The sequence below is a fragment of the Melospiza melodia genome, chromosome 8 (genome assembly GCF_035770615.1).
Source record: "Melospiza melodia melodia isolate bMelMel2 chromosome 8, bMelMel2.pri, whole genome shotgun sequence".
Lineage (NCBI taxonomy): Eukaryota > Metazoa > Chordata > Aves > Passeriformes > Passerellidae > Melospiza > Melospiza melodia.
The window spans coordinates 35,805,998-35,833,221 of NC_086201.1; the positions used below are offsets into that span (position 1 = coordinate 35,805,998).

General features: G+C 48.3%; 1 protein-coding gene across 2 annotated transcripts in view; it reads left to right on the forward strand.

Annotated features, from left to right (window-relative positions):
- The window catches only part of COL6A3 (collagen type VI alpha 3 chain), a 57,394-nt gene that overhangs the window by 24,520 nt on the left and 5,650 nt on the right, over positions 1-27,224 (forward strand). The window contains exons 8-41 of one of the 2 annotated variants that reach the window (XM_063162693.1): positions 2,063-2,680; positions 3,841-4,440; positions 5,004-5,606; positions 6,000-6,602; positions 8,244-8,590; positions 9,069-9,147; positions 9,487-9,632; positions 10,848-10,940; positions 11,338-11,391; positions 12,316-12,387; positions 13,281-13,307; positions 13,424-13,468; positions 13,576-13,629; positions 13,795-13,857; positions 14,263-14,328; positions 15,012-15,065; positions 15,813-15,848; positions 16,363-16,425; positions 16,706-16,768; positions 17,459-17,521; positions 17,973-18,035; positions 18,208-18,258; positions 18,381-18,416; positions 18,513-18,575; positions 18,711-18,773; positions 19,412-19,444; positions 19,537-19,573; positions 19,687-19,698; positions 19,845-20,338; positions 20,869-20,968; positions 21,464-22,162; positions 23,261-23,369; positions 24,142-24,422; positions 25,787-26,041. In XM_063162693.1, the coding sequence (XP_063018763.1) occupies positions 2,063-2,680; positions 3,841-4,440; positions 5,004-5,606; positions 6,000-6,602; positions 8,244-8,590; positions 9,069-9,147; positions 9,487-9,632; positions 10,848-10,940; positions 11,338-11,391; positions 12,316-12,387; positions 13,281-13,307; positions 13,424-13,468; positions 13,576-13,629; positions 13,795-13,857; positions 14,263-14,328; positions 15,012-15,065; positions 15,813-15,848; positions 16,363-16,425; positions 16,706-16,768; positions 17,459-17,521; positions 17,973-18,035; positions 18,208-18,258; positions 18,381-18,416; positions 18,513-18,575; positions 18,711-18,773; positions 19,412-19,444; positions 19,537-19,573; positions 19,687-19,698; positions 19,845-20,338; positions 20,869-20,968; positions 21,464-22,162; positions 23,261-23,369; positions 24,142-24,422; positions 25,787-26,041 (6,045 nt within the window). Of the gene's footprint in view, positions 1-2,062; positions 2,681-3,837; positions 4,441-5,003; positions 5,607-5,999; positions 6,603-8,243; positions 8,591-9,068; positions 9,148-9,486; positions 9,633-10,847; positions 10,941-11,337; positions 11,392-12,315; positions 12,388-13,280; positions 13,308-13,423; positions 13,469-13,575; positions 13,630-13,794; positions 13,858-14,262; positions 14,329-15,011; positions 15,066-15,812; positions 15,849-16,362; positions 16,426-16,705; positions 16,769-17,458; positions 17,522-17,972; positions 18,036-18,207; positions 18,259-18,380; positions 18,417-18,512; positions 18,576-18,710; positions 18,774-19,411; positions 19,445-19,536; positions 19,742-19,844; positions 20,339-20,868; positions 20,969-21,463; positions 22,163-23,260; positions 23,370-24,141; positions 24,423-25,786; positions 26,042-27,224 lie in introns of those variants that run through there. The other variant, XM_063162692.1, reaches the window with a different exon arrangement.

A 27,224-nucleotide genomic window follows, 5' to 3' on the forward strand; every position in this document is an offset into this window, starting at 1 on the left:
AGTGTGATAACGTCCATCTCTTCTCTCCTTAAGGGGGCAGATGGACTTAGAATCATAGAAACATGAAAAAGAAATAGGGCTGGAAGGAATCTCGGGGTGCCATCTGCTACACGCCCTTGTCCCCAGCAGGATCTTTCTGCCCAGAACTGTATGACATTGATCTAATCTGTTCTGGAAACCCTTTGGGGGAGACTTCCCAGATTCCATAGCCAATCTGCTCAGTTGCTTTTTTCACGTCACACTTCTGTCTCTCTAGTCACAGTTCAAGTCTTCTACATCTCCTTCAACCTGAGGAGGACAGAGATGTCAGCTTGCTCCCAAATGTTCATCTTTTCATCTCCTTTAGATAGATGAAAATATTTTAGATTTTTCTGCAGCCTTTTCATCTACTTTAGGCTTGACATGTAGGTCTTGTCTCGGTCCTTGTGTACTATCTGTGTACCCCGGTCATTCAATCCTTCCTTGTAGGTCTTGTAGGTTTTCTTCTACATTTTCACCCTTGCCTCCCCAACATCAGCCTGCTCCAAATGTCCAGAGCATGACAACGGCATCCCCTGGTCATCTCTTACCCCATCCTTTCCATGAGGATTCATGACCCTTCCCATATTTGTGCAGCTTCTGTCTCTTGTCTCTTGCAAGACTTGTGCAATCAGAGCTCTTGAATTCCGTCCTCCCTTTTAAAACCATTTCTGCCTTGTCCAGACCCGTTTGGAATTCCTTTGGCCACCAAGGACTATTAATAATTGTGCTATTTGCTCAGGGACAGCAGCATCCACCCAGTTTTCCTAGTATTCTTGGCTAAAAGACATCCATTCCATAGGAGCAACTGTATTCTTTTCCTTCTTTATATTTTTTTATCTTCTTATTTTATCTTATCTTTTTCTTATTTTTCTTCTTTACTTTTTTTTTTCTTCTTTATCTGCTACACAGGGATTTTAATAGGACTTTCCCATTGTTCCTGAACTTTAGAGGAAGTATATGAAACTGGGAAACACCAGGCAATGTCTGTTCCCTCTTCCCACCTATATTAATATTCCTCTCCTATGCAGGTTTCCAGCAATCCTCTTAAGAAATATATTTGATCTGAAGTCTGCATTAAGAGTTCAACTGCCCTTTTTAACTCTTTACATGGCTAAGCATTCATAAGTAGATAATTAATATTTTCTTCAGAGGGGCAGATCATGCTCCTGCTTGTCCCACTCGACCTTGCTCTAAGCAAGCCAAGAGTACTTTTTGGGATGTCATCCAGCAGTTGCTGTGTTTGAGAGGCAGTGATGTTTTCTGCTTGGCCTAGCCAAAACTTTGCAATTCTATTGGTCAATAGCATAACAGGTCAAAGTTCTCTGATCTTTGACACTTCATGGTCTTGATTTTGAGATTTTTTTGTTTGTTTCTTTGTGGTTTTTGTTTGTTTGGGTTTTTTTTTTTTGAGAAGAAGTGTCTGGCCGCAATTAGCATGTTTTTTCCTGCCTGAAGATAGTAAAGGAAAAAAAACCCCAGAGATCAGTATCTAGCATTTTAGAAGAGCATTTCAGCATTTTCAGCTGGACGTCCACCCCAGCAATTTCTTAATTTCTTTTCAGAAATATTTATTTCTAAGTTCAGAAAAGCTTTTCTCTCCCTCTCTTCACCATCTCCCTGTGAGCACTCCCTGTATGCCATTTCATCCAGGAACTCTTTGTTTCTTGGGAACATTATATCCCTGGCTCCTGTTGCATGCTGCAAAGTCAAATGCCAGCTTCCCATGGCCCTTGGGAGCTCAGGTAGGAGATGGCACCCAGAAATCCCTTGGCACCCCATTTCCCATGGGTCTGTGATTCTATGACTCGGTGGGTAAGGCACGGAATGCACTGCACTCCAATTTCCACCAGCTTTCACCCATCTGCCCCCTCAGCAGGGGTTGCATCCAGTGGCAAAGGAACCAAACCACCTTTCCTGACACCTCGCCCTCCCCTCCCCGAGCTTTATTCTCCTTCGGTTCAATGTACGAGGAGAACATTAACCACTGCAAAAGAGAATCTCACTTCTCGTCCCCCATTCCCTTACTTGTCTCAAACTGTAGTTGAGAGAGGTGAGAAGAAGGATGTGGTGTTTCTGATCGATGGCTCGGACGGTGTCAGAAGAGGTTTCCCTCTCCTGAAGACGTTTGTCCAAAGAGTGGTGGAGAGCCTGGACATCGGCCGCGACAAGGTGCGCGTGGCCGTGGCGCAGTACAGCAACACCATCCAGCCCGAGTTCCTGCTGGACACCCACGAGGACAAAGCAGATCTCATCAGTGCCATCCAGCAGCTGAAGCTCATGGGAGGGTCTCCTCTGAACACAGGGGCAGCCCTTGACTATCTCATCAAGAACGTGTTCACGGTGTCAAGCGGCAGCAGGATAGCGGAGGGCGTCCCACAGTTCCTGATCCTGCTGACTGCTGACCGGTCCCAGGACGATGTCAGGAGGCCCTCAGTGGTCCTGAAGACAAGCGGCACGGTGCCCTTTGGCATTGGGATTGGAAATGCTGACCTCACAGAGCTGCAGACCATTTCCTTCCTCCCAGATTTTGCTATCTCTGTGCCGGACTTCAGCCAGCTGGACTCAGTGCAGCAGGTCGTCTCCAACAGAGTCATCCGGCTGACCAAGCAAGAGATACAATCTCTGGCCCCTGACCTGGTTTTCACATCACCCAGCCCAGGTGAGAAGATGTTTGTGTCTGCACCGAGAGCCAGTGGCAAAATATGATGTTTAGAAACATCATGGCTGCAACACAAACTGAGAAAAGCAAAGATGGTCATGGCTAAGACTCCAATTCTGAATTCTAGAATTCAGAATTAGATAGAATTCTGTCATGGTCTCCCTGTTGGTGCACTCAGGGTTGGTAGGAGCTATGCAGTTAAACTGAGCCACCTTTAAGCCCAGCCCCTCAAGGTGGTCCATGCTGCATTCACGTGGAAGACCCACAAAGTGAATGTTATCACCTTAATCTTATTTTAAGTGGATGGATTTAAGTCCGTGCTGTTCCTTCTGGAATGGAAATTGTGTCCTTTAGATGCTACAGGGGCACCTTCACACCAATAAAAATCAAGGTCAGCTTTCTGCTAAATGTAAGACATGCTGATTTTTCCTACTTTTGCCTCCCTCATTCACTGGGGAAAGGGAAATTGGAGGCAGGCATCAGGAGAAGGATCAGATCTTACATTTCTGGTCTCCCTTGGAATGAAATCCAGCCAGCATATGCCTGGGATGAAGAGTATCCACCCCAGAGAAGTCCCTTAGAAATTCACTGTCCTACTTTGTTCATTCCCTTCTAAACCAGACCGCTTTCCTCCATCCCCATTTATCAGTGTGATGTTCTGTGATAATTCAGGCTCTGAATTACCTGAATTACCACTGCAGAAAATACTTTTTAGGAATCAAAAAATCCTCCTGGAAAGGCAGAAGCTGAGAGAATAATAGGATAGAATCTTTCCTAGAGGGCAAAGCCAAAGAAGGAGGGGTCGTTCTGAATGTAAAGCAATTTGCCCTGAGTAAGGACTACCACCAAGCTACATTTTCTTGGGTGGAGATCTCACAAGGAATTACTGTTCCTGGTGTCCTATTGCTCCCTCTCACTTCCTTTGCTCTGGAATCTACTGTTCTTACACCCCCTGGGATGTGCCTAGCAGCCTGGTCGTGTCTCTGGGTTGAACCCAGAGCTTCCTGCTGAGGCTCCTAGGAGTAATCCCAGGCAGGGAAAACAAGGAGCACCATCCCCATGGCCAGAGGCATGGGTTTAGTGGTGTAGATGATGAGCTTAGCTGCTCTCCATGAGCAATTCCTGGTGCTTCTTCCTGACCAAAGCCTTCTCTCCAGCAGCGGGCGTGAAGAGGGACATCGTGTTCCTGGTTGACGGCTCCCGCTACGCCGCCCAGGAGTTCTACCTCGTCCGTGACCTCATCGGGAGGATCGTCAACAACCTGGACGTGGGCATCGACACCACCAGGATCTCGGTGGTGCAGTTCAGCGAGCACCCCCACGTGGAGTTCCTGCTCAACACCCACTCCACCAAGGACGAGGTGCAGAACGCCGTGAGGCAGCTGCGGTCCAAAGGCGGCCAGCTGGTGAACGTGGGTGAGGCCCTGGAGTTTGTGGCCAAGACCATCTTCACCCGGCCCTCCGGGAGCCGCATCGAGGAGGGCGTCCCGCAGTTCCTGGTCATCCTCTCCTCCCGCAAGTCTGACGACGACTTTGAGTACCCATCCCTCCAAGTCAAGCAAGTGGGGGTGGCACCTATGATGATAGCCAAGAACGTGGACACTGAAGAGATGATACAGATTTCCCTCAGCCCTGAATATGTATTCCAAGTCTCCAGCTTCCAGGAGCTGCCCAGCCTCGAGCAGAAGCTGCTGACTCCAATTGAAACCCTGACTGTGGACCAAATCAGGCGGCTGCTGGGAGATGTGCAGCCCCCCATAGGTAAGACACTGGCTCTGTCTGGGCTGCCACTCAAACAAATGTTGCCCAAAAGACCTTCTCTTTAAGTCAAGATTTTCCTTAGTTAAAACCAAAGTCATAGCACATGTACAATTTTAGAAAGAAAGCTTTAGACAGATGGCAGTTCTACCCAAGTACCTAAATACATTATAACCTATGATTTTCAAGTCAAGTACTTTAAACATGACACCTGTTTGGGTCAATTTCAATTCAAATACACAATGTATGCTATTGCCTGTTCTCGCTTAGCAGCTCTCTAGGAAACAGGCATAAATCGGGGCAAAAGAAAGCTGGAAACATTGACAAATCCAGAGAAGAGTATTAATGAATAAGACAGATAAGGCTGTGAGTAATGAATGCTTCGAATTCTAGGCAGACACACATTCCCTTTTGGAGAGGCTCCCTGAAGCACTGTGCCTAAAAGTTGGCCAAAATATGCCGCATGGTTCTGCCTCACATGACAGCAGATCGCACAGAAATCCTCCAGCAAAGCTTAAGCAAAGCATGGCACCCCAATAATTTCCTCTCTTCTTGCTTCCCCACAGATGTTTCTGGAGATGAAAAGGACATAGTCTTCCTCATTGACAGCTCTGACAGCGTCCGGCCGGATGGGCTCGCTCACATTCGGGATTTCATCAGCAGAATTGTCCAGCAGCTGGAAGTGGGGCCGAACAAAGTGCGGATCGGGGTGGTGCAGTTCAGCAATAGCGTCTTCCCCGAGTTCTACTTGAAGACCCACAAGTCCAAAAATGCCGTCCTGGAAGCCATCCGCCGCTTGAGGCTTAGAGGTGGGTCCCCCCTGAACGCTGGCAAAGCCCTGGACTTCGTGGTGAAGAACTACTTCATCAAGTCTGCGGGGAGCAGGATAGAAGATGGAGTGCCCCAGCACCTGGTGGTCATCCTTGGAGACCGGTCCCAGGATGATGTGGACAGACCCGCCAGAGTGATCACTTCCACAAGCATCAAACCTCTGGGTGTCGGAGCCAGGAATGTGGACAGGGACCAGCTGCAGGTCATTACCAACGATCCTGGGCGCGTGCTTGTGGTGCAAGACTTCACGGGGCTCTCAACCTTAGAAAAGAGGGTGCAGAACATTCTAGATGAGCTCCCAATACCTACAACGGACTCACCCGGACCAATCCTACCTGGTAAGGCTGCTATTCATCCTGAAGACTTTCCTGAACAGAGTACAGATGGTATTTGTATAAAGTGAAAATGATGCTGTAATAACACCTTTCGATTCTCAAACCTCTAGTTGCATTGATTAAAAGAACTCTTTGAAGTTGTTGAGTTAGGAAAGAATATAATTAAATGTGAAAGGAGATGAGGGTGACTATCAAAAGTAATGCTGTATGAAATGTTGTACAAAAATTTTCTTGTATGGATGTAAAATCCTGCCAAGGGTCAATGAAATTAAAATGGTAGAAAGGGGAGAGAAATTTCATTTGCAAAATGCTACTTCACGAAGCTCTGAGCAGCTTAAAAGCTATAGGTGCTGCATGCAATTACTAATAACTGTGTTTTCTTTGTAATCTTTTCAGGAGGCAAGAAGCAGGCTGACATTGTGTTTTTGCTGGATGGCTCCATCAATCTGGGGAGAGATAACTTCCAAGAAGTCCTCCAGTTTGTCTACTCCGTGGTGGATGCCATTTACAGGGATGGCGACTCTATCCAGGTAGGGCTGGCCCAGTACAACTCGGATGTCACTGATGAGTTTTTCCTCAAGGACCACTCCACCAAAGCTCAGATTTTAGACGCTATCAACAAAGTCATCTACAAAGGCGGGCGGGTGGCGAACACCGGCGCGGCCATCAAGCACATCCAGGAGAGGCACTTTGTGAAGGAGGCCGGCAGCAGGATTGACCAGAGGGTGCCCCAGATCGCCTTCATCGTCACGGGTGGGAAGTCTACGGATGATGGGCCGAGGGCGTCCGTGGAAATCACGCAGAAAGGCGTCAAGGTGTTCGCGGTCGGAGTGAGGAACATCGACCTGAAGGAAGTCAGCCTGCTGGCCAGTGAGAGCGCCATGAGTTTCAGAGCAGCCACGGCCCAGGAGCTGTCAGAGCTGAATGAGCAGGTCCTGGTCACGCTGGAAGCTGCCATGGAGGAGAGATTGTGCCCAGGAACAACAGATGTGACAAGAGGTAAGGACAATCCCTTCATGACGTTCTCAGGGCTTTTAATGTCCTGTGTGTTTTGTTGGACTTGTCTGTCTTACTCTTGTACTTTGCCTATGGCCTGAGGTGCAGGATGGGCTCATCTCTCCTCCAGGAGTCTGATGGAGGCTGCAAACTTTTGGTACAAGAGCTGCCTGTCCGTGGCCTTCAGCCCATGAATGACTGGAGTAACATCACCACAGAGGTGCCACCATGGTGGAACTCATTTCAGATGTGACAGCCAGGCACTAAATCACTGGCCTCCTGCCACCACATTTAGCCTTTGGACTAAATCCCACTTTGGACTTTCTCACAGGGACATGATACCAGTATTATCTTGACAGACCAACTTGTTTCTTTGCCAAAATGAAAAAGGATGGCCCTTGTTTCCCCTCCCTGTGTCTATTACAATATAATTGGAATTTTTGGCCATCCAGGCATGCATGGTATGCTGGAAATCACAGAATCATAGAATTCTAGTATAGTTTCAGTTGGAGGGCACCCCAAATACCATCTCATTTCAACTTCCCTGCCATGAAACACCTCCCACTATCTCAGGTTGCTCCAAGCCCTGTCTAACCTGGCCTTGAACACTTCCAGGGATGGGGCTGCCACAGCTTCTCTGGGCAACCACTGCCAGGGCCTGCCCACCCTGATATCTAAGAATTTCTTCCCAATATCCCTTCTAACCCTGCCCTCCGGCAGTGGGAAGCCATTTCCCCTGCTTTCACTCCAGGATCTTGTCCAAATCCTATGTCCAGCTCTCTTATAACCCCTTTAGACAGTGGAGGGGAAAACCAGGGAATTTCCCTTGCCAGATCATCCAGGATGCCCACCTTATCTCATGACAGGTATATGAGGAAAAACCAGGACACGAGTGGTTGTAGTTCAAGGTAAAATTGCCTTAAGAAGGAATCCCATGATTTGGCTACTTCAGAAGCCAAGCAGGGGAATTGTGGTGAGTAAGTGAGCTGGTATTGCTGTCGGATCAGGCTCCCAGCAGCTGGTTTTACTTACTGCATTGCAGCCAGTCCTACTCCCAGCGCAGCTGATCATGCCTCAGCCCTCTGACTTTAAGCAGAGGCGTCTCCTAAACCTCTGGAGAAATGGAAAGATAGGCACAACAGCCCTGAGCTGAGCAGCAGCTCCAGCTGGGAAGAAAAACTGAGTGCTGGGAAAAGCAAACCACTGCTGGTGGTATTAGCTTATCTCGAGTGTGGTTAAGATATTAACTAGGCTAATACCAAAGAGAATCCAAACCACTCCCTGTGATTCTCTGAGTGTCACTTCCAGCACAGGCAGAAGGTGCACACTGTACAACTACTGACAGGTTTCCATGTGCTGGAGAGAGAGAAAAGCAGTCTTAGCTGCCTGATGAAAATGCAAATTTCTCTTGGACTTGGTTTAGGCAGCCCGTCCCAGTGCTAAAATTCAATAAAGAAAATTAATGAAACGCAAGTTTTCCCAGGTTGTCACTGCTATGGTGAAAGGAAACAGAAGGCACTTGTGCAGCAAGTGGTGTCAGTTCTTGTTGCAGTGTCCTCATTAACTGCTAAAAGAGTAATTAGAAATTGAAAACTAATCATTGCATTGCTCCATGATGCTCTTCTCTCTATCTTCCCCTTTCAGACTGTGACCTAGAAGTGATAATTGGCTTCGATGTCAGTGATGTTGGGCCCGGCCAGAGCATCTTCACTTCCCAGCGAGCCCTGGAGTCCAGAGTGGAGTCTGTGCTGAACAGGATAACACAGATGCAGAAGATCAGCTGCACTGGCAACCAGGCACCCAATGTCAGGGTGGCCATCATGGCCCAGGCCCAGGGGGGCCCTGTGGAGGGGCTGGATTTCTCCGAGTACCGGCCCGAGCTCTTGGAGAGGTTCCTGGACATGCGGACCCGCGGGCCCTACTACCTCAGGGCAGACACACTGAGGTCCTACCTGAGCAAATTCCGCTCCTCACCCGCTGGCAGCACCAAGGTGAGCCAGGGCCAAGGCCTCTGGGGTGGTACTGGCCAGCAAAGCTGGCTTCTGGTGTCCTTTAGTTGGTAAAGAAACTCTGAATTAATAATAATTTAAAAAAAATTAAATTGAATTTATTCACCATAAATGTAGTCACTTAACCCTACTTGCTTGCAGCAATCTCCCTGCATTGCCAAGGTCCTGACAATTGATGAGCATCACTGCAGCCAGTTCCCACAATCACTGCTTAACTGCAAATTATTGCTCTCCAGATATTTCCTGTGTTGTTCTCTAGCAACACCTGCATGATGTACAGGAACGGGAAGGTACAGGAATCTGGCACAGGAATGCAGAGCTTCATTGCCTGGAAAAGGTGTAAAAGTCCCCTCACGTTCTCTCAGATGAAGCATTGGAAAAAGGCCCTTCAGGTTGCATGCTGATTGTGTTTCACACCTGAAGTATTCTGGGTCCTGACAGAAATTTGTTTCTCTCCCAGGTCATAATCCATTTTACTGATGGTGTAGATGGGCCAATAAGTCAGCTGGAGGCTGCTTCGTCTACTTTACACTCAGAAGGTAACTTTTTTTGCTCTTCCAGGCAGTGGTTATAGTCCATGTTAACATGTAGCCCATTTTACCAACACTTCTCCTAAATCCATCTGCTTTTGATAGTAAGAGCTATGGATTTTGTGAGCTCTACATGCACCTGCTGTTCTTCATTGCCTTCCTGTGATGTTTTACCTGCCTGCTGCCACCTAAGCATGTGGGCTACTTACACTGGATGTGTCTGAAGAAGCTTGTTCTCTATTGAAAAGGAGAAATCAAAGATGTGGATGTGGATATCACAGGGGAGGGTGACAACACACGGTTAGCACCTCTCCCCATCACAAAACCCCCTCTGCTTCTCCCTGCCAGGAGTCAACGCTCTCATCTTCGTCGGGCTGGAGCGAGTGGCCAACTTTGACAGAGTGATGCAGCTGGAGTTTGGCCGTGGCTTCACCTACAACAGGCCACTCAGAGTTAATCTGCTGGACCTGGACTTTGAGCTGGCAGAGCAGCTTGTAAGTAACTTGGCACGGGCAGTGCTGCCTTGTAATGCTGGAGGGGAGCCCACGGCTGGATGTCCTGCGGGGCTGAGCCGTGGCTGGATTACACCCTCTTGGCTCTGCTCCTCTCCCCTCCCTGCCTCACGTCAGCTCCTTTCACGGATGCCACAGCAAACAAAGTGCAGAGCAGATCACGGTCTCTTCCCACTCCTGAAGAAACCCTTCTCCAGCCAAGGCTTTAGGTCAAATGGGATGGGATCAGATGCCATCAAAAGCTGCAGTGCCAAAAACCCGCCCTCTGCTTGTGCTTACACTGTTGGTTTTTTTAGCCTTACAGTAATGCCCTGTCGTGCCTGGTCAGTGCTAAACCTCTTGTAGAAGCCTTGCTTTCGAGGTTTCTTTCGCTGATCTCATGCACTGCCTGTACTTTAGACATGCTTTTAAGAAGTGTAGGAGTTACCCTCTAAGTCCCTTCCAACCTAACCCATTCCATGATTCTTTCCTCTTCATAGATTTACTTCTTTCCCAATGCATAGTCCCTCTCGAGTGTTGGGTTAATTTGCTGTCAGCCTCAGTATGTCCAGTTCCTCCCAACTTCTCAGCTGCTACCAGCACGATTGAGCTCCTTTTCCAGTAGATTTAATAAGATTGGGTTTAACCACTGCTCCCTGTGGTAGCTTTGCTGGGCCCTTCCCCACAAATCAAAGTGCAGCCCCTTGTGAGTGAGCCTTGGGTTTTGGGATAAGAGTTGGTCCTCAGCCCCTCCCCAGGTAATTCAGCCCAGAAAAATCCTTCCAAAATGTAAATGTGCAAAGCTGGCAGGAAACGTTTGCAGCCAGCAATGTACTTGGCAATGAAAGTGATTTTTTTACCTCTTTTTTTCTGTTGGATGATGTAAAACCAAGCTGTGGTTTCTCTGAGTCCATATAATTCTTTTTAACCTTTTTTTTTCCTCCTTTACTGTGTGCTTGCAAATCGTTCTCAGCCTGTGGGTTGCTGCTGAGCTGCTCACTGCAGCGACTTTCTCATGGCCTGCTCCACAGCCTGGATCTTTTCCTTTGGAGATGGGATTTCTCTCTTCAGTGACAGGCACAGCTCTGGGGACTGATGTCCTACTACGTGCACTCCTGCCCCACACATTTTCTGTTTAAACCCTTCCCTCTGATGTCCAAATCAGCTGTTGGGACTCTGGCAGGTTTCTAATGCTTTCATTTCCCATTTTTCCTGCAGGACAACATCGCAGAGAGGACGTGCTGCAAGGTCCCCTGCAAGTGCTCAGGACAGAGAGGGGACAGAGGTGTGCCAGGCCCTATAGGACCAAAGGTTTGTCACTCCATCTGGGGATGAGGGCTCCCTGTGCACAGGAACACTGCTGGTGATGTGCAGGTCCCGTAGTTGCAGTGGATGATGTTAATGGGGAGATCAGCTCCATTTACTCTGCCTCCCTTTGAAAACTGATCCTGGGACATGCAGAGCAATTGAAGGCTGCTCTTCTTCCCTTTCCCCACAGCCTCAGTGCTGCAAAACATCCAGGAGGGCAGGGATAAACATCTGGAAAGACAGGGTGAAACATCCTGTGAAACAATTTAGGGACATCAAAAGATTATATCTCTCATTAACATATATGACCAAGCAGGTGCTTTGTCCTTATCTAAGAAAACCTTGGATATCAATCACAGAACTATGAAGGGAGTTAATAATTTTCTTTGTTGTCTTCTAGGGTGTCACAGGGGATCTTGGCTACGGAGGCTACCCTGGTGATGAAGGAGGACCGGTGAGTGACTGCCCCTGTTCCAATGGGAACCTCACCATAGTCAAGTGTTTGGAGGTGTTTCCACTAAATGAAAAGCCTCCAAACGTTTTTTCCTGCTGGAAATGTGGATGTGAGTTAGAAGAGGCAGCAGAACTCTGAGTTTCCCACACCTGACATGCTGAGTTGCTGGTCCCAGCTTCTCCTGAGAGAAAGTCAGTAGGGAGCTTCTCGAGAGCTGGAGAAGGATAATGAGGGAATAACTCCCATTATTTGATGTGACCCATCTCTGTGCTATTCCCAAGGCAAATAAAATCCTCAACCTCATCAAATCTGCAGGCTATGCCAAAGTTATCCACACCACCTGCAGCTGGAAGATTTGAGCTAGTCCAAAAGTGGAACCAAGAGTGATGTTCCTACCCCTCACCCGGCAGACAATGTGAATCCCATGAATTCTTACCAGCACTCTTCATCCAAACTCTGTATGAATCCCACGTCAGCCCTGGAATAAACATCCCTGCATGCATCACTCCCAAGGGCTGAAGCTGAGGCCAAGGGGCTGACAGAGCTCATAGCTTTTCCAACAGCACAGGCAGGGGCCAAAGGCTGCTGTGAGACATCCCGTGCCAGGCAATGCTTTCCTGGGGCTTGAAGGTCAGGATGGGATTAGACATCTGTGCAGAGCTCTGAGGGCTTCATCTTGTCATTTTGGTTTTGGAAGAGAAGCTTCACAAAGCTCTTTCACAGCTGAGGGACTGGGAAGGACGTTTCTCTCGATGATGATGAAGACTTGCAGTTAGTCTCTACATGAGGAATGTTGTAGTGATGGTGGGGTGGCCAGACAAAACCTGCTGCTCCTGTGCCTCCAAGCCACCTCCTGTGGCAGGCAGCTACAGAAACAGACTTAGCAGGCAACTCCTGACTTGTTTTTTCCCCTCTATGCACCAGGGTGAGCGTGGACCACCGGGTGCGAATGGGACGCAAGGTTTCCAGGGATGCCCCGGGCACAGAGGAACAAAGGTATGTGTGGAACAAGCCTGCAAAGAGCAGACCCAGAGTCCAGGGGTTGGGAGTCCCCCAGGGGTAACTCCTGCTGCTTCAGGGAATCACACTTGAGTGGTTGTGTCCACCTGGCCAGGCACCAGGGCTTTCAGAGGCTGCTGTGGCTTTGGTGTTGCTGTGAAGAGCAAAAAGGCAGCCCAGAGAGCCAGGCTCAATCCACAGACAAGGATGATCTATCCTCTGCAGTCTGGCTCTGGGGGAAAGGTTTGGGAAGGGATGGATGTGCGTGTCTTGGCACAGGGCTGGGACAGTGAGTGGGTGGAACTCTGCTGCTGGGGAACAGGGAGACAAGTGAGCCACGGCTGGGGCTTTGAAGAGGAACCTTCAAAACCTTGAGCTAATGCTCCAGGACAGCAGCTGCACCCCATGCCAGAAAAGGTGGTGAAACATATAATGGGAAGTACTGAAATTAAGGGGATGTTTCCTACCATTTGCTCTGACTACATGATCCTCTGGCAGGGAGAAAAGGAATGTATGAACGAAGCCCATTAGCTGAGATACTGAGTTTCATTAAAAATCTGTTCAGCCTTGGACAAAGGCACTAAGTCTGGCTCTGGATTAACATAAAAATGGGTGCAGGGAGAAATGAAAGTCAGTGAAGGAAGAGTTGTGGCTGAGGGGTGAGATATTTTATTGGATCAGCTGGATTAACTCCCATGCCCCACATATTTTATCTTGGCACAAGTGTTGGGGAGGCAGCTGAAGACAAACATTGACATAGGAGAAATTAGGGAAAGTCCTGTCCTGGTCATGGCTCTGGGTCTGCCACCAAGCCCAGCCCTCCTTCTCCACTGCTCCCTATGGCAGTGAGCTGGACAAAAGTGGAGTAACTCTCTTTTTTATCTCCTCAGGGTTCTCGGGGATTCCCAGGAGAGAAGGTAGGGAGCCATTTCCTCATGCCACAGCAGTGGATAAGAGTGTGTGGCACATCAGTATCCCCCTCCCCATTCCCCTTCCTCTCAGTGAGCATTTGCCCCTTGCCTCCCTTCCACAGGGTGAACTGGGAGAAATGGGTCTGGATGGCATTGATGGAGAAGAGGTCAGTAATTTTAATTGTTTTTCTCTTAATGACTTGATGCTTCAGTCAAGTGTCTAAAAAGCACCTTGGAAGTGGCAAATATTCTAAAATATTTTTCTTTTTTTTAGGGAGACAAGGGTTTGCCTGGCTCCTCTGGAGAGAAGGGATATTCTGGCAGGAGGGTAAGATTTAATCTCTTTTACAGTGGAGCTAAATGATGGTGTAGTTGTGGATTTGGGCCAGGGGAGGGTGGAAAACCATTGTGCTCCCCTCAGGGCTGAGGGCTGGGCAGAGAAGCTTTCCACAAGCAAGAGCTGCTCTTCCTAACTCTCCACCTCTTCCCACAGGGAGATAAGGGAGTCAAGGGAGAACGAGGGGAACGAGGCGACCGCGGGCTCCGTGGAGATCCGGTAAATACTGCTCAGGCATCTCCTTGATTTTCCACCCACTTCCCACTGATCCTGGGCTCATCAGAGAGGGGGGCTCTGGCCTATTAAATGCTGTTTGACAGTGGCAGGCCCCATGACAGAGCAAGGACTCAGAGTTGAGACATGAGTACCGTGTTATACCAATCCATCAATCACTGCTTTGCCATATTAAAATTCCCCTTCCTCTTCTTCTTTAGTATTACTTCTCAGTTGAAAAGCTGTGTCTGTCTGAAAACACCAGCAATACTTGATCTATTTCAGTCAAAAAAGGGAAAAAAATACAAGAAAAGTTGGTTCTCAGCTCTAGCTGAGAACTCTCTCAGTTTATGAGATTTGATTTTCATGTCCCACTTACACAGATGTTTCTCATTGCTCTGTTGCTTTCAGGGAGATTCAGGAGCTGATAATACTCAACGGGGCCCCAGAGGACAAAAGGGTGAAATTGGACCAATGGTAAAATTTCTTTGTTGTCTTTGTGTTGTTTTTTGGTTTTTACAGCAGAATGGGCCAAAGAATGGGAGAAAAAGGGATGCTGCCAAAAAGATGCAAGTTCCTTAAACTCATTGTGCCTTGTCAGATGGAATATTTTTTTCCACTAGAAAATGTTGTTGATTTGGGACCAAAACTTTGTCTGGGAAGATGTCAGTTTAGAAGATGTTTTGTGTAAAAAGCACCTTTTAAATTTTTTTTATTATTTTACAATGCCTTTTTGGGATATTGCCTCTGAAAAGAACTTGGAAATTACCTTTGTAAGTACTCATGGGTCATATACAAAAGCAGAGAACTGATTAGATTACACCAAATCTAAACCTCCTGATTCACCTGAAACCTTTTCAAGAAAAAAAACCCCACACACTCCTTGGAAAATTTCAAACCCCATCTGTTTTTACATCAGCTGACAATAAAAAATGCACTTAATTTGTTAGAAGGCATTTCCCAAAGAATAGGAATGTTGACTTCTGCTGGCTCAGGAACTTGATGGAAAGTCTCTGTGAGTTGTTAGAAGGATTCCCACCAAAGGCAGGACTTTTAACTTGTGTGAAAGCATGAAAGGAGCCATTTTTTTGTGAACTGAATCTCTTTTCCCAGTGCCTGCTCATCTCAGGGCTCTCACTTGAGTTTTGTTTTTCCCTTAGGGAGATCCTGGACCGGCAGGGCCAGCGGGCCAAAACGGTGAAGCAGGGAGGAGTGTGAGTAGAGTTGCCAGACCTCCAGTCAGCAAGGCCCAAGCTTAGATTGACCATAACTTTTCCCCTCCTTCCTTTCCACGTATTTTGATTCAAACAAACAGCAGGAATTCAACTTCAAAACACAACAAGCCACCCCCCCAACAATAGGAAAAAAAAAATCTCAAAAGGAAAATGCCTCCTGGCTTCCTGGCTTGTTGTAGAGACTTTAAAAGTCAAATTTATTCCCATGAAAACAACTCAGTGCTCAGATCAGTGGCATTACATATGATTTATGTATGAGGCCAGGTTGGATAGTGCTTGGGGAAGGTGTCCTTGCCCATGGCAAGAGGTTGGAATTAGATGGTCTTGAAGGTCCCTTCAATTCCAAACCAGTCTGTGATTCCATTATATGCATCTGCATTTGGCTGCTGGTTTTGGAAAGGCAAAAATCAATCTGGAGCAGGGATGTCTGGGATGTGTTCCCTGCTGCGTGTCCCTCCTGTTCCAGGGATGGTGACACACTTCTGACATGCTTGAGGGAGCAGCTCACCTACGTGGGAGATGTGAGGTGGGAGAAAACATGCCCAAGTCTGATTTAAGAGATCTGACCACGTGGATTTCCCTCTCTCTTTCCCCCAGTAGTTTAAAACAGCCAAATGTAATTTTTGGACTATAAGAAGCATTGATAAGAAGTATTTATCTAAAAGTAATAGGGAAAGGTGTACTTAGATATTAGATCAACAAGCCTCATTGTTCCTTCCTTTGCAGGGCATGGCAGGACGAAGGGGGCCCATAGGAGTAAAGGTAGGTGGTGATGGGACAGCACATGGGGCTCCTGCCACACCATGGGCCAGGCAGCCTCAGCACCCAGAGGGATGTGCCAGGAGAAGGCAAATGCAGGCTCTGCTTGATCCTCCTTGCCTCCTCTCTCCTCCAAATTTCCCAACTCCTCCTCAGGCTCATCTCCCTGTATGCTCCTTGCTGGACTTGGTGCAGAACCAGCTGTCCACGTGCCTGCCTGTCTCCCACAGCATTCCCTGGTCAAATGTTTTGTCCTTGTGTGCTGCTGGAGCAGTGTAACAGGGCCAAGGAATGATGGTTGATGGCCATCAATTGCAGGAGGCAAATTGCCCCCACCATCACTGTGCTTATTGTCTGCTATCACCATATCTTGGAAAAAAAACAAAACAAGGAAAAAGCCTGACTGAAAATCCATTCTTCCCTGCTCTTTGTGCAGCTGTGGATGCCCTGATCTCCCCTTTCCCTTCCCATGGTGCTGACCACATCTAACCTGCCCTGTGCTGTTTTGTACTTGCAGGGCACCAAGGGCGCGCCCGGCCAGCCAGGGCCAGCTGGAGAACAAGGCATGCGAGGGCCACAGGTCAGTGAGGGCACAGCAGAGGGAAGGCCTTGCCTCATGGTGCTGGGTGTTACCTCATCACAGCCACTTCCCCAGAGACCCTCACCCACAAAGGCTGTTGGGATTTGGGTATTTTTGGGTGTGCTGTGGCCTGGCTGTCCTGCCTGCCACTGTGCTCACACCAGCCAAGGTGTGACGTGTTTGCGGAGCATCCCTCAGACACTGCAGAATTTGCTCCCTCTTGGATCTTGGTGTGTTTCTGCCCACGTGTGCTGACAGCCTCTCTTTTCTTCCCACACAGGGTCCCCCTGGCCAGGTTGGCACACCAGGCATCAGAGGAGAGCAGGGTGTCCCTGGACCCAGGGTAATCCTTCTGCTGCTTCCCAGACATTGGCCCAACTAAGCTGTTGTTGAACTAATAAGATTCCAATGTGTCTTCACATTTCCCTCTCCTAGGGCTCCAGCTCTGCTCTAATCTCTTTTAACACTCTCTTCCAGCATGATTCTCCTCTCAACTTATGCTTAGGACTTCTTGATGAAGAGTTACAGAAGAGAAAGAGCTAAAAGCAACCACAGAGGGGTCAGGAATTCAGTGTTTGGCTCATTATTGCAATTTTAGTTAAAGGGGATCCCTGAGTGACTGGTGGGGCATCTCTGTGATGTTTCATCCTCTGAAGCCAGAGCATGACCATCTCACATGCCTGCAGGGGCCACCCCATGTATTTATTTCTCCCTCCTGCTGCATTCCTCAGCCACTTCCTTTGACACAAAGCCACATCGCATTTCCCCACCCTCAGCATGACTTTCCCCCTCCTGCTTTCCTGTGGGTGTTCTCTTAGGGACAATATAAATTGCTGCTGGCATTTGCACTGAACTGAGCTGGACCTCCAGCTCCTCCCAAACATGAAGCAGACTTCTGAATTTCCTGAGGTGTTTTGAGAGACACCAGCCCCAGTAGTCAGTACATGATTTCTATGGTCATCCAGTTCCCTAGTTCCAGGCACCCATGTTTCCCTGAACGTTTCCAACATGCCTCTCCCCGTTTCCATTCCAGGCTGGGAGTGGACCTCCAGGACCCCCAGGAGACCGTGGCAGGATTGGTCCTCTGGGAAGGAAGGTATGTCTTCAGGAGCACTGGGCACCAGCAACTAAAGCTGCATTGAAAAGCTGCTGGATTTTGCATGGGCTTAAAGAAACACACGAGGTGAACCTCTTGGGCTTGCAGTGTGGGCAGCAGCAACTCAGTGCTCATTGTCTCATGAGGCTCCCATTTCAGTGAACAGAAAGGCAAAAGTAGCTGAGCAACTGAGATTCCCAATGAACTTTCCTGGGCAGATTCTCAGAAAATGCCCATGTGGGAAGGTTTTATCTTTCCTGAAATCACCAAAGGTCCCACTAAAGAGTATGCACGTGGCAGCATTTCGGGCTGTGTAGGTCCAGTCATGCCTTTCTGCCACAAGGAGGGCTGCAGACTGCTCTGTGAGAGGAAACCAGTGTTGATGGGGTGGGGAAGGCTCAGAGCAGCCTGGATTTTCAGAACATGCTTTAACAGATGCTCCTGTTTTTAGGGTGAGCCTGGAGACCCTGGACCCAAAGGGCCGAACGGACAGCCAGGCCCACGAGGAGAGATGGTGAGTGTGGCCATGCCCTCCCACCTCTAAGGACACTTCAGGAATTTTAAGGAACATTTAAGAGTTTCACAAAGCCCTGTGGCTTCAGTGGGTTCTTTCTATTGGTGTTGCTGGACCTGTGGGGCTTAAGTTATTCATTTTCATATTCATGACTCTGGCTTTCCAATTTTAGGGTGATGATGGACGAGATGGAATTGGTGGCCCAGGTCCTAAAGGCAGGAAGGTAGGTGTATGTTCAGCATTCCCACCTCCTCAACAAGGACAAGGAAGAACCCAATATCTCCAGCACAGATGGATGAGGGAATTTTCTAGAACATATCCAAATTAACCTTTCTGTTTTTTCAGGGAGAACGTGGCTTCGTAGGTTATGCAGGGCCAAAGGTAGGTGCAGCCCATGAGCTGTGCATTTATTTTCCAAGCAATTTTCCATGGACCTGTGCAGGTTTAGAGCTGCTGTTTGTGGTTTTCCCCTCCTAGGGTGGACCTGGTGACCGTGGTGTTGCTGGAGGCCCCGGCCCCAAAGGAAACAGAGGCCGCAGAGTAAGTTGGACCGTGGTACAAATTTTCCCTTCTGCATGAATGCCCTGAAAGATGGACACATCTCTTCCTCCAAGTGTTCCTGGGAGTCCTCCTGCAGATGTTCATGGAGGGGATTTCTCTGCTCTCTCTTTCCAGGGAGATGCAGGAGTACCTGGGATACCCGGTCAGAAAGGAGAGATTGGATACCCTGGGCCATCTGTAAGTGTTCATTGCATTGCTGATTGACTTCATGTAATGGTCCCTGTGGGTGCCAGGGGTTGAAAAATAAGTCCATCACTGTCTCCTGCTGATTTCAAGTTGAGGAAATCCCTCCTTATTTGTGTTGGATGTGTCTCCATAAATTTTTAAGCAGCTGTTTATCGCTGACAAATATTTACCCTTCCTCAAATCAAAGGAAAAACTCAAGGGACATGCTCTTACCTGGCATTAGGAATTCCCCATGGCAATATGCCCCTTAAAATTCCTTCTAGGAGATTCTCATCTCTTTATCATTCACCACCCCACTCAGGATAGGGCCATGACCAAATCTGGCTGGCACAAGGCTTCCTAGAAAGGCCAAGGTGGCTGGGCTTGCTTTGCATGTGAACCTGGAGCACCATAACTCATAGAATGGTTTGGGTTGGGAGGGACCCTAAAGACCATCCAGTTCCAACCTCCCTTTTGGGTTTGGCCTCAGCTAGGTTTGCTCCTCACACAGAAGAGGCCTGCACTCTGTTGCTGGAAACACAGCTGAAAACAGACAGATTTTCCCATGGCTCAGTAGTTGTTCTGACAGGTTTCATAAGGCACCCTGGAGATACACTTTGCACTCAACTTCTCTTCCTTCTTTGAAACAGGGCCTTAAAGGCGAGAAAGGAGAATCCAGAGATGTAAGTGTGGCACAATTTCACTCTTGTTTTGAAACACCCCTGGGTTGGCTGTGTGACATATCTCTCTCCCCCCCTTTCTTTATCTCCTTAAGCAATGTGCGCTGGTGCGGAACATCAAAGACAAATGCCGTGAGTAACTCCTCAGTGCCTTGCTGAGCCCTCCTCTCTCTACCCTTATTTGCCCATCATGTTACAAGAATGGCACTGACCAAGCTGTCCTTTTCTCCCCATCTTTTCCACAGCTTGCTGCTATGGTAAGTCTCATTCAGTCCTTTAAACCCCAGGGTGGCTGCATGTTGGTCTCCCCATGTATGGATGATTTACCCCTGCTGAGGACATTGTCCCTGCATCCTGACATCTGCTCAAGGCATGACTTGTTCCCAATGCCCATTCCCAACAGGTCCCAAGGAGTGCCCTGTCTTCCCAACCGAGCTGGCCTTTGCTATTGACACCTCCTCGGGCGTCGTGAGGGAGGTTTTCAACAGGATGAAGCAAACCGTGCTCAGAGTGGTCAACAACTTGACCATTGCTGAGAGCAACTGTCCCCGGGGGGCACGGGTGGCCCTGGTCACCTACAACAACGAGGTCACCACCGAGATCCGCTTTGCTGACGCCAGGAAGAAATCCAGCCTCCTGCAGCAGATCCAAAACTTCCAGGCAACGCTGACCACGAAGCCGCGCAGCCTGGAGACCGCCATGTCCTTTGTGGCCAGGAACACCTTCAAGCGTGCCCGCAGCGGCTTCCTGATGAGGAAGGTGGCTGTCTTCTTCAGCAATGGGGACACCAGGGCGTCCCCACAGCTCAACGATGCAGTGCTGAAGCTCTACGACGCTGGGGTTGTGCCGGTGTTCCTCACCAGCAGGCAGGATGCAGTGCTTACCAGAGCTCTGGAGGTTGGGCTCCTTCACCCTTTCTTTATTTTCTGCTTGTGCCCTCGGTCTGGTTTCATGGTGTTGGATGCCACAAACATTTGAAGCTTGGCTTTCAAAGGCCTCTCATATGTGGAAGGCTGGCCAAAGTCATCCATCTATTAGGAGAGAAACACTAATTTTGTAATACCCACAGCACATGCTGGGAAATGCTAGTGAGACCACTCCTTTCCCAGGCCATGGCTCCAATGTGGGATGAAACAGAAGGAAAAGTCTGACAGAAAGGCAAAGGGTGGGAAGGTGGGAGTACATTAGCTTTGCTGGCAGAGGGAGAGTGGACAGACAGCCGGGAAAAAGCCCTAGATAAACTCACTGAGCACTGGTTCAAGTGGTCCCTTTTCTTGGAGTTTATGGCTCTAAACTGAAATCGGGGACACGAGGCTCCTCCAAAAGGGATCACCAAGAGCATTGCGCTGAGCAGAGAATTCCTCAGAGCTGATAGCAGCAGAAGGCAGTGTTACTGACTCTGTGTCTTTCTGTTTCCATCTCACCAGATCAACAACACGGCCGTCGGTCACGCCATTGTTCTTCCAACCAGCGGCGGTCAGCTGAATCAAACCATTCAGAGGCTTTTGACTTGTCACATTTGTTTGGGTAAGCATCCAATTTCTCCTCTAGACAGTTCCAAATCTTTCTGGCCAGGCAGCAGTGGCTTGTAAGAAGGGAAGCCCAACTTGGGAGTCAGCCCTTCTGTTGGTGGATACAAGGGATTCTTGGGTTGAGCAGAAAACATTGGCATTGTGAATGCTGTTTGCTGGGCGTACTCCACTTTGTAAAGAGAAGCTCCTTTTTTGTCTGGTTGCCACTTTTACAGCCCAGATACTGATAGCTAAGTGCTCTAAAAATGGCCTTCTGCCACTTATGACAGAGTGCTTCAGGGATCCCCTTGGACAAAGGAACACATTAAAAAATACTGAACACATAACTGAATGTGTTGTGGGATGAAATTACTTTGGTATCCAGTAATGGGACCAGTGAATTTCCAGGGCTTGATGGTATTTCATGTGACACAGGAGATGTTTACAGTGATGAGGGAGGACTGTGTTTGGGTCCTGCAGGTGAAACCAACCCCCTGTGTTTCTTCCCCAGATGTGTGCGACCCAGATCCCAGATGTGCTGGAACTGGCCAGAGACCTTCCTTCCGAGACAGAAGGGCAGCCCCCACTGACGTGGACACAGACATAGCCTTCATCCTGGACAGCTCCGAGTCCACCACCCCCCTGCAGTTCAGCGAGATGAAAAAATACATTTCCCACATTGTAACCAACCTGGAAATCAGCTCAGAGCCAAAAGTATCCCAGCACCACGCCAGAGTGGCCGTTCTCCAGCAAGCTCCTTACGAACACGAAATCAACTCAAGCTTCCCACCAGTGAAAACTGAGTTCTCACTAACTGATTATGCATCCAAAGAGAAGATAATTAATTACCTCCACAACCAAATGACCCAGCTGCACGGCACGAGGGCTCTGGGAAGTGCAATTGAACACACAATCGCTCATGTCTTTGAAAGCGTGCCAAGCCCTCGGGATCTAAAAGTCATCGTTCTGATGATGACTGGAAAAGTGAACAAAAGAGAACTCGAGCACCTGCAGAGGGCTGTCATCCGTGCAAAATGCAAAGGGTACTTCTTTGTTATCTTGGGCGTTGGCAGGAAGGTGAATGCCAAGAACATCTACAGCCTCGCCAGCGAGCCCAACGACGTGTTCTTCAAGCTGGTTGATAAACCAGGAGAGCTCCATGAAGAGCCCTTGCTGCGTTTTGGGACACTGCTGCCATCCTTCATCAGAAGTAAGTGCAACATCCTTGCAGCCCAAGTGTCATGGAAGGGGCAACACATGGCCTCTGAAAGGTTTTTAGCAGTAGGACCCACTGAAGTTAGTCTCTTTTTTTATGGTTTGTACTGTTTGGTGCAATCTGGGCTACTCATACTTTACGAATTTGAGTATGTCTGGGTTTTGCTCATTCTGGCCTCCCCATCCCCTTCCATGTTATCCACCAAGTAGAGTTTGCACTTCAGTGTGCTTTGCCTTGGTCTCCATGGGCTCACCTGTGGGTTCTGATCTCATCCCACCTGGCTTGCCTCTCACATAGATCCCACTGAGGCCCTTTGCAGCACTTCCTTGGAGCTGCTTCAAAACCCAGCAGATCTTTCTTCCCAACTTCACCATAAACATCATGTCCAGCAGGCCCTTGGCTGGCTCAGGCTGAAATCTGGAGTTTCTCTATGCAGATTGAAGGACCAGATGTACAGGATTCTTTGCTCAGGGATAAATAAAGCTGCTGTACTTGGGATGTGCCGACTGTGCCTCGAAAATCTACATCTCAGCTTATCTAGAGAACCCTGGCTGGACCTCCAGATCCTAAACTCATCCATCCAGCAAGGATAAGAAGTAGAACTTTTTAGGAAATCTAGTTTTAAGCAAAAATTCCTGAAAACCAGATTAATGGGCTGATATACCACAGATTCAGGAATGTCTTGAACTAAATAGAAAGCAAACATCTGAAAATAAATGTTTAGGTTATCTCAGTTTGCTTTTTCCATTTACTGCTTACAGCAGTCCTGGAAATTTCTAACTCTTGATTACCTGTGTGGTTGGAAGTGTCCTGTTACAAGAAATGTGTTTATACGTGACAGACTCAGGCAAACAGCCCTCTTGTAGTTAAGGCCCTTGTGTTTGTAGACTGCAATAACAAATCTCCCAGCCCAGGATGTTGCAGTAACTAAACATCAAGCAAGAAAAGGAAATTAATTTCCTTTTTTTTTGGTTTTAGTTTTTTTGTTTCTTTTTAATTAAGAAGAAATAAATGTAATGTGTTGGTGGTGGGTATGAACCATCCTCAGCTCCAGTATTTAATGTCTTATTTAATGTCTCTCTCCATCTCCAGGTGAATATGCTTTCTACCTGTCTCCAGAGATAAGGAAACAGTGTGAGTGGCTCCAGAATGGTCAGCAAGTCCAGGGCCAGCACCCCGTGCTCGTTGGGCAGAAGGCAGTGTGAGTAATGCTTTGGGGAAAAGGAAAGAAAAAGCAACTTCACTTTCAAAAATCAGGATTGTCTTTTAATTAATATAATTCTAATAGTATTTCAATTAATATTACTGGTTCCCTCAGTGCTGTGTGTCAAAAGAGCAACAGAGATATCTTATAGAGAAGGGATGATGTATAAGTTTAAATTTGGGGTAAATTCCGTATTTATATATGCTTAAAAATATGAAGGAGATATATGTTGACTTTGATCGTTTAGGTCAGAAATTCCAGAAATTACTATGAATTTGGGGTTTTCTGCTCCAAATGTTATTTTCAGAGGCTGGGCTGCCCTGGTACACAGGGCATATTTATCTGATACACAGAACATATTTATCTGATACATATTTATCTGATACACAGAACCCAGCGCAGCACCCATGCTAATATTTTCTAAAGAGAAGTGAAAGCCTGTTGTCACCCAGACTCACTGGTGGCACAGAGCTGTGCTGGCTTTAGAAGGCCAAGCCCCTTGAAATCAGGCACGCTGCAGATCTGTCTGAGTTCACTTTTTTCAGAAAATCACAGAACAGTTTGGGTTGGAAGGAACCTTAAAGAACATCTTCCAACCCCTCGCCACGGGCAGGGACACCTCTACTAGGAACACATTTCACTGCTTGGATCTAAGCACTTTTCACTCACTGTGGGCAAATCTAAAGCTGACAAAAGACTCTCGACCTCAGGTGGGTTCCTGCCAGTGGTTTTTACACCAACTCACCTCCATTTCCAAAATTCTGCCCAGGTTCGTGGCTCCCAACGCGACCTCCAGCCGCGCCTTCCCTGCCAGCACCACGGTCAGCGCCACCATCAAGCCAGCGGCGAGTGCCCAAGCCAGAACCACTCCTGCCAGCACCACGGCCCAGGCCAGAGCCCCCGAGACCACCCCAGCCAGCTCTGTGGCCCAGGGGAACGCCACAGCCCAGGGAACAGCCAGTGCCACCACCAGCCACAGCAAAGCCAGCGGCCGGGCTGCCACCACCAACGCCACAGGCACCGCGGCCGGCAGCAGGAGGAGACACAGCGGTATGTGAGCAGCTCTTCCCGTGTGGGCAGGGCTGAACCACAGCAGGCTGTGGCTCTTCTTCCCCCTGAGAGGATTATTCCTGTGGGAAATGTCACCCAGAGGGCAAATTTCGGTTTTAGGTATCAATCGGGAAGGCTGTGCTGGGGCATTGCCAACTTGTGTTAAGAATTGTGTGCAAAAATGGGTGCTCCTAGGCAAAACACAAGCAGGAACAATCCATCGAGCTACAGAGAGCTTCTCTCTCTAGTGACTCACTCTAGTGGCTCATTTGTTTCCATGATTTCCTTGGAGCGTTGCCCCTTGGCCAAGTTTTGCTACTGATGGTGGTTCATATAATGGCATTGTTTGAGCTCGCAGCTAATAGGAATTGTTAGTTCATCAATGGATCAGTGTGTGGAGACCTGTTTGGGAACACCAAGCCTCTTTCATGTGGGCACAGTTCATGAAAAGGGATATTTTTGCAAGGGGGTACAGGCAGATCTGCACTAGCCGAGCAAGGATCAAAAAATGTGTTCAAAAAAATGTGTCAAAAAATCAAAAAAGCACAGGGAAGCTCATCCAGTCACTGATGGCAAGTCCCCGCATAAATAAGAAGCAAAAAGCAATAAATAAAAGCAACCAGCTTTTGCAAGGCTAATGCTCTTATCAGCTTGAGGGGAAAAAACTTTTCTGGGTGTTTCTTGCCCCACCAGTGCTTCAAACAGTGTTTATAAAGGTCTCATCCAGTGATCTGCCAGAGCAGGAAAACCTTTCCATAACAACTTCTTTGACCTGTTAAGGTTATCATCCCTGCAAGTGTTCAAGACCAGGGCTTGGAGCAACCTGGTGTAGGGGAAGGTGTCCCTGCCCACGGCATGGAGGTTGGAATGAGATGGTCTTGAAGGTCTCTTCCAGCCCAAACCAGTCTGTGATTTTATGTTCACTCTTAGGCAGGCTTGGCGTGAAAATCTTCAGCAGCTCAGTGAATCCATTGCACCCTAGAGAAGGAAGGATACAACTGGGCACATTTACAGTTGTTGGGAAAGTGCTGGGAATTTCAAGCTGTGAGAATCTTGGGGGAAAAAAGTCTTTGATTTGCTAGATTGCAACAGATTATTAAAGATAAATAAACCACTTGGTGAATCATCTGAGCTATGGAAAACAAAGCCTCCCCTGCGGGGGCATTTGAGACAGCCAAGTGCCAGCCTGGCTTGCACTTGCCGTGGAAAGAAGATTCTGCAGCACTGAGGCACTTCTTCCTTGACATCTTTTCCCTCTTCACCCACTGCCTGGTGTCCCTTCTGAATCTGATTCTGATTCTGATTCTGATTCTGATTCTGATTCTGATTCTGATTCTGATTCTGATTCTGATTCTGCCCTGCAGCAAAGACCCACGACATCCAGATCACAGATGTCACTGAGAGCAGTGCCAGGCTGCGCTGGGCCAGCCCTGAGCCCCACGGCACCTTTGATGTCACTGTCACCTTGGCACAGGACCACTCCCTCGTGCAGAGGCAAAACCTGACCGGCACCGAGCACGTCATCCGGGGGCTCCGGAGCGGGCAGAAATACGCTGTTGTCATCACTGGCTCCCAAAAATCCCACCACAAAGTAACCTACACAGGGTCATTCAGCACGAGTAAGTGGCTCTCAGAAACACGTGGGCATTTATTTTGTTTCATTAAGTGGGCACAAAAAGTGGGAGGGGAAAAAACAATGTAGGGATTGGGAATAAGTTGGTACTAGCAATCCCAGCGTGGCAAATGTGTTTCTTTGAAAAATGGGAGTTTGCACTTCAGTGGGGTTAAATCAGCACAGAATGTGGGATAATTAAAGGCAGTCCCAGAGCGGGTTTGTTACATGCTGGAGGGTTTGTACATCGGTGCAAAAGGTCTTGGTGTGGGCCCAGCCTGCACTACTGCAATTAATAATGAGTCAAACTGGTAAACTCAGTCCAGCCTGATTTCAAAATAAGCAAGAAAAGCTGCTTTCCTAATAGCCAGTTCCATGGCTACTGATCTGCTTCCCACACTACCCAGAAAAACCCACAAAGAGGAGATGAAAGGGAAGGTTTAGTCCCTTGGGGATCCAAACTCCATGTGTGCACATCCATCACCAAACTCTCTGCCATGGCCAAAAGTTGCTAAGACACAGCCAATGTTTTTTTTAATACAGTTGGCACAGAGGTGACTTGGCTTGGTGCTGTGAAGTTTGTGCTGGTCCTGCCAGTGCTGTGTCTGGCTTCCTCTGGCACTTCCAAGACAATTCCAGTGCCCATGGAGAGCCTTTCCTCTGGCTTCAGTGGGTTTGGACCAGTCCCTCACCTTCACAAGCAATTAACATGCCCACAAAAATGTTGAGAAAAGACATCAGTGGGTAGAAGTAACATTTGCATGTGATGAATTGGAGCTCCCAATGCCCAGAGAAGCTGCTTTTCCCATGGAACAAACCTTGAGTGGGAATAAATGGAGTAGGCAGTGGTGGCAAGCTGTGACCTGGACACTGAGTAGGATCGTCCCCTTTAGCCACACCCAAACCATGCACTAAAGAAAAGCAAATCCAGCCCTTCCCATAGCTGCAGACCCCTCCATGGAATATTTTTCACCTGTGACAATCCTCACCATAGAGGGACGTGAGGCCTGATGGGAGGAGTGTGCTCCAAGAGAGCCCTTGAGGGAACAAGAGAGTACAGATCCATCATGGATTGGCTCCATGGGGGGATGCCATTGTTGTTCTGCCATCTCCAAGGCCAGGAGACCAAAGCTAAAGTGGCTCCAGAGAGGCCACATCCAGCATCCCTGTCGATGCTGTGGGGTGAGTGG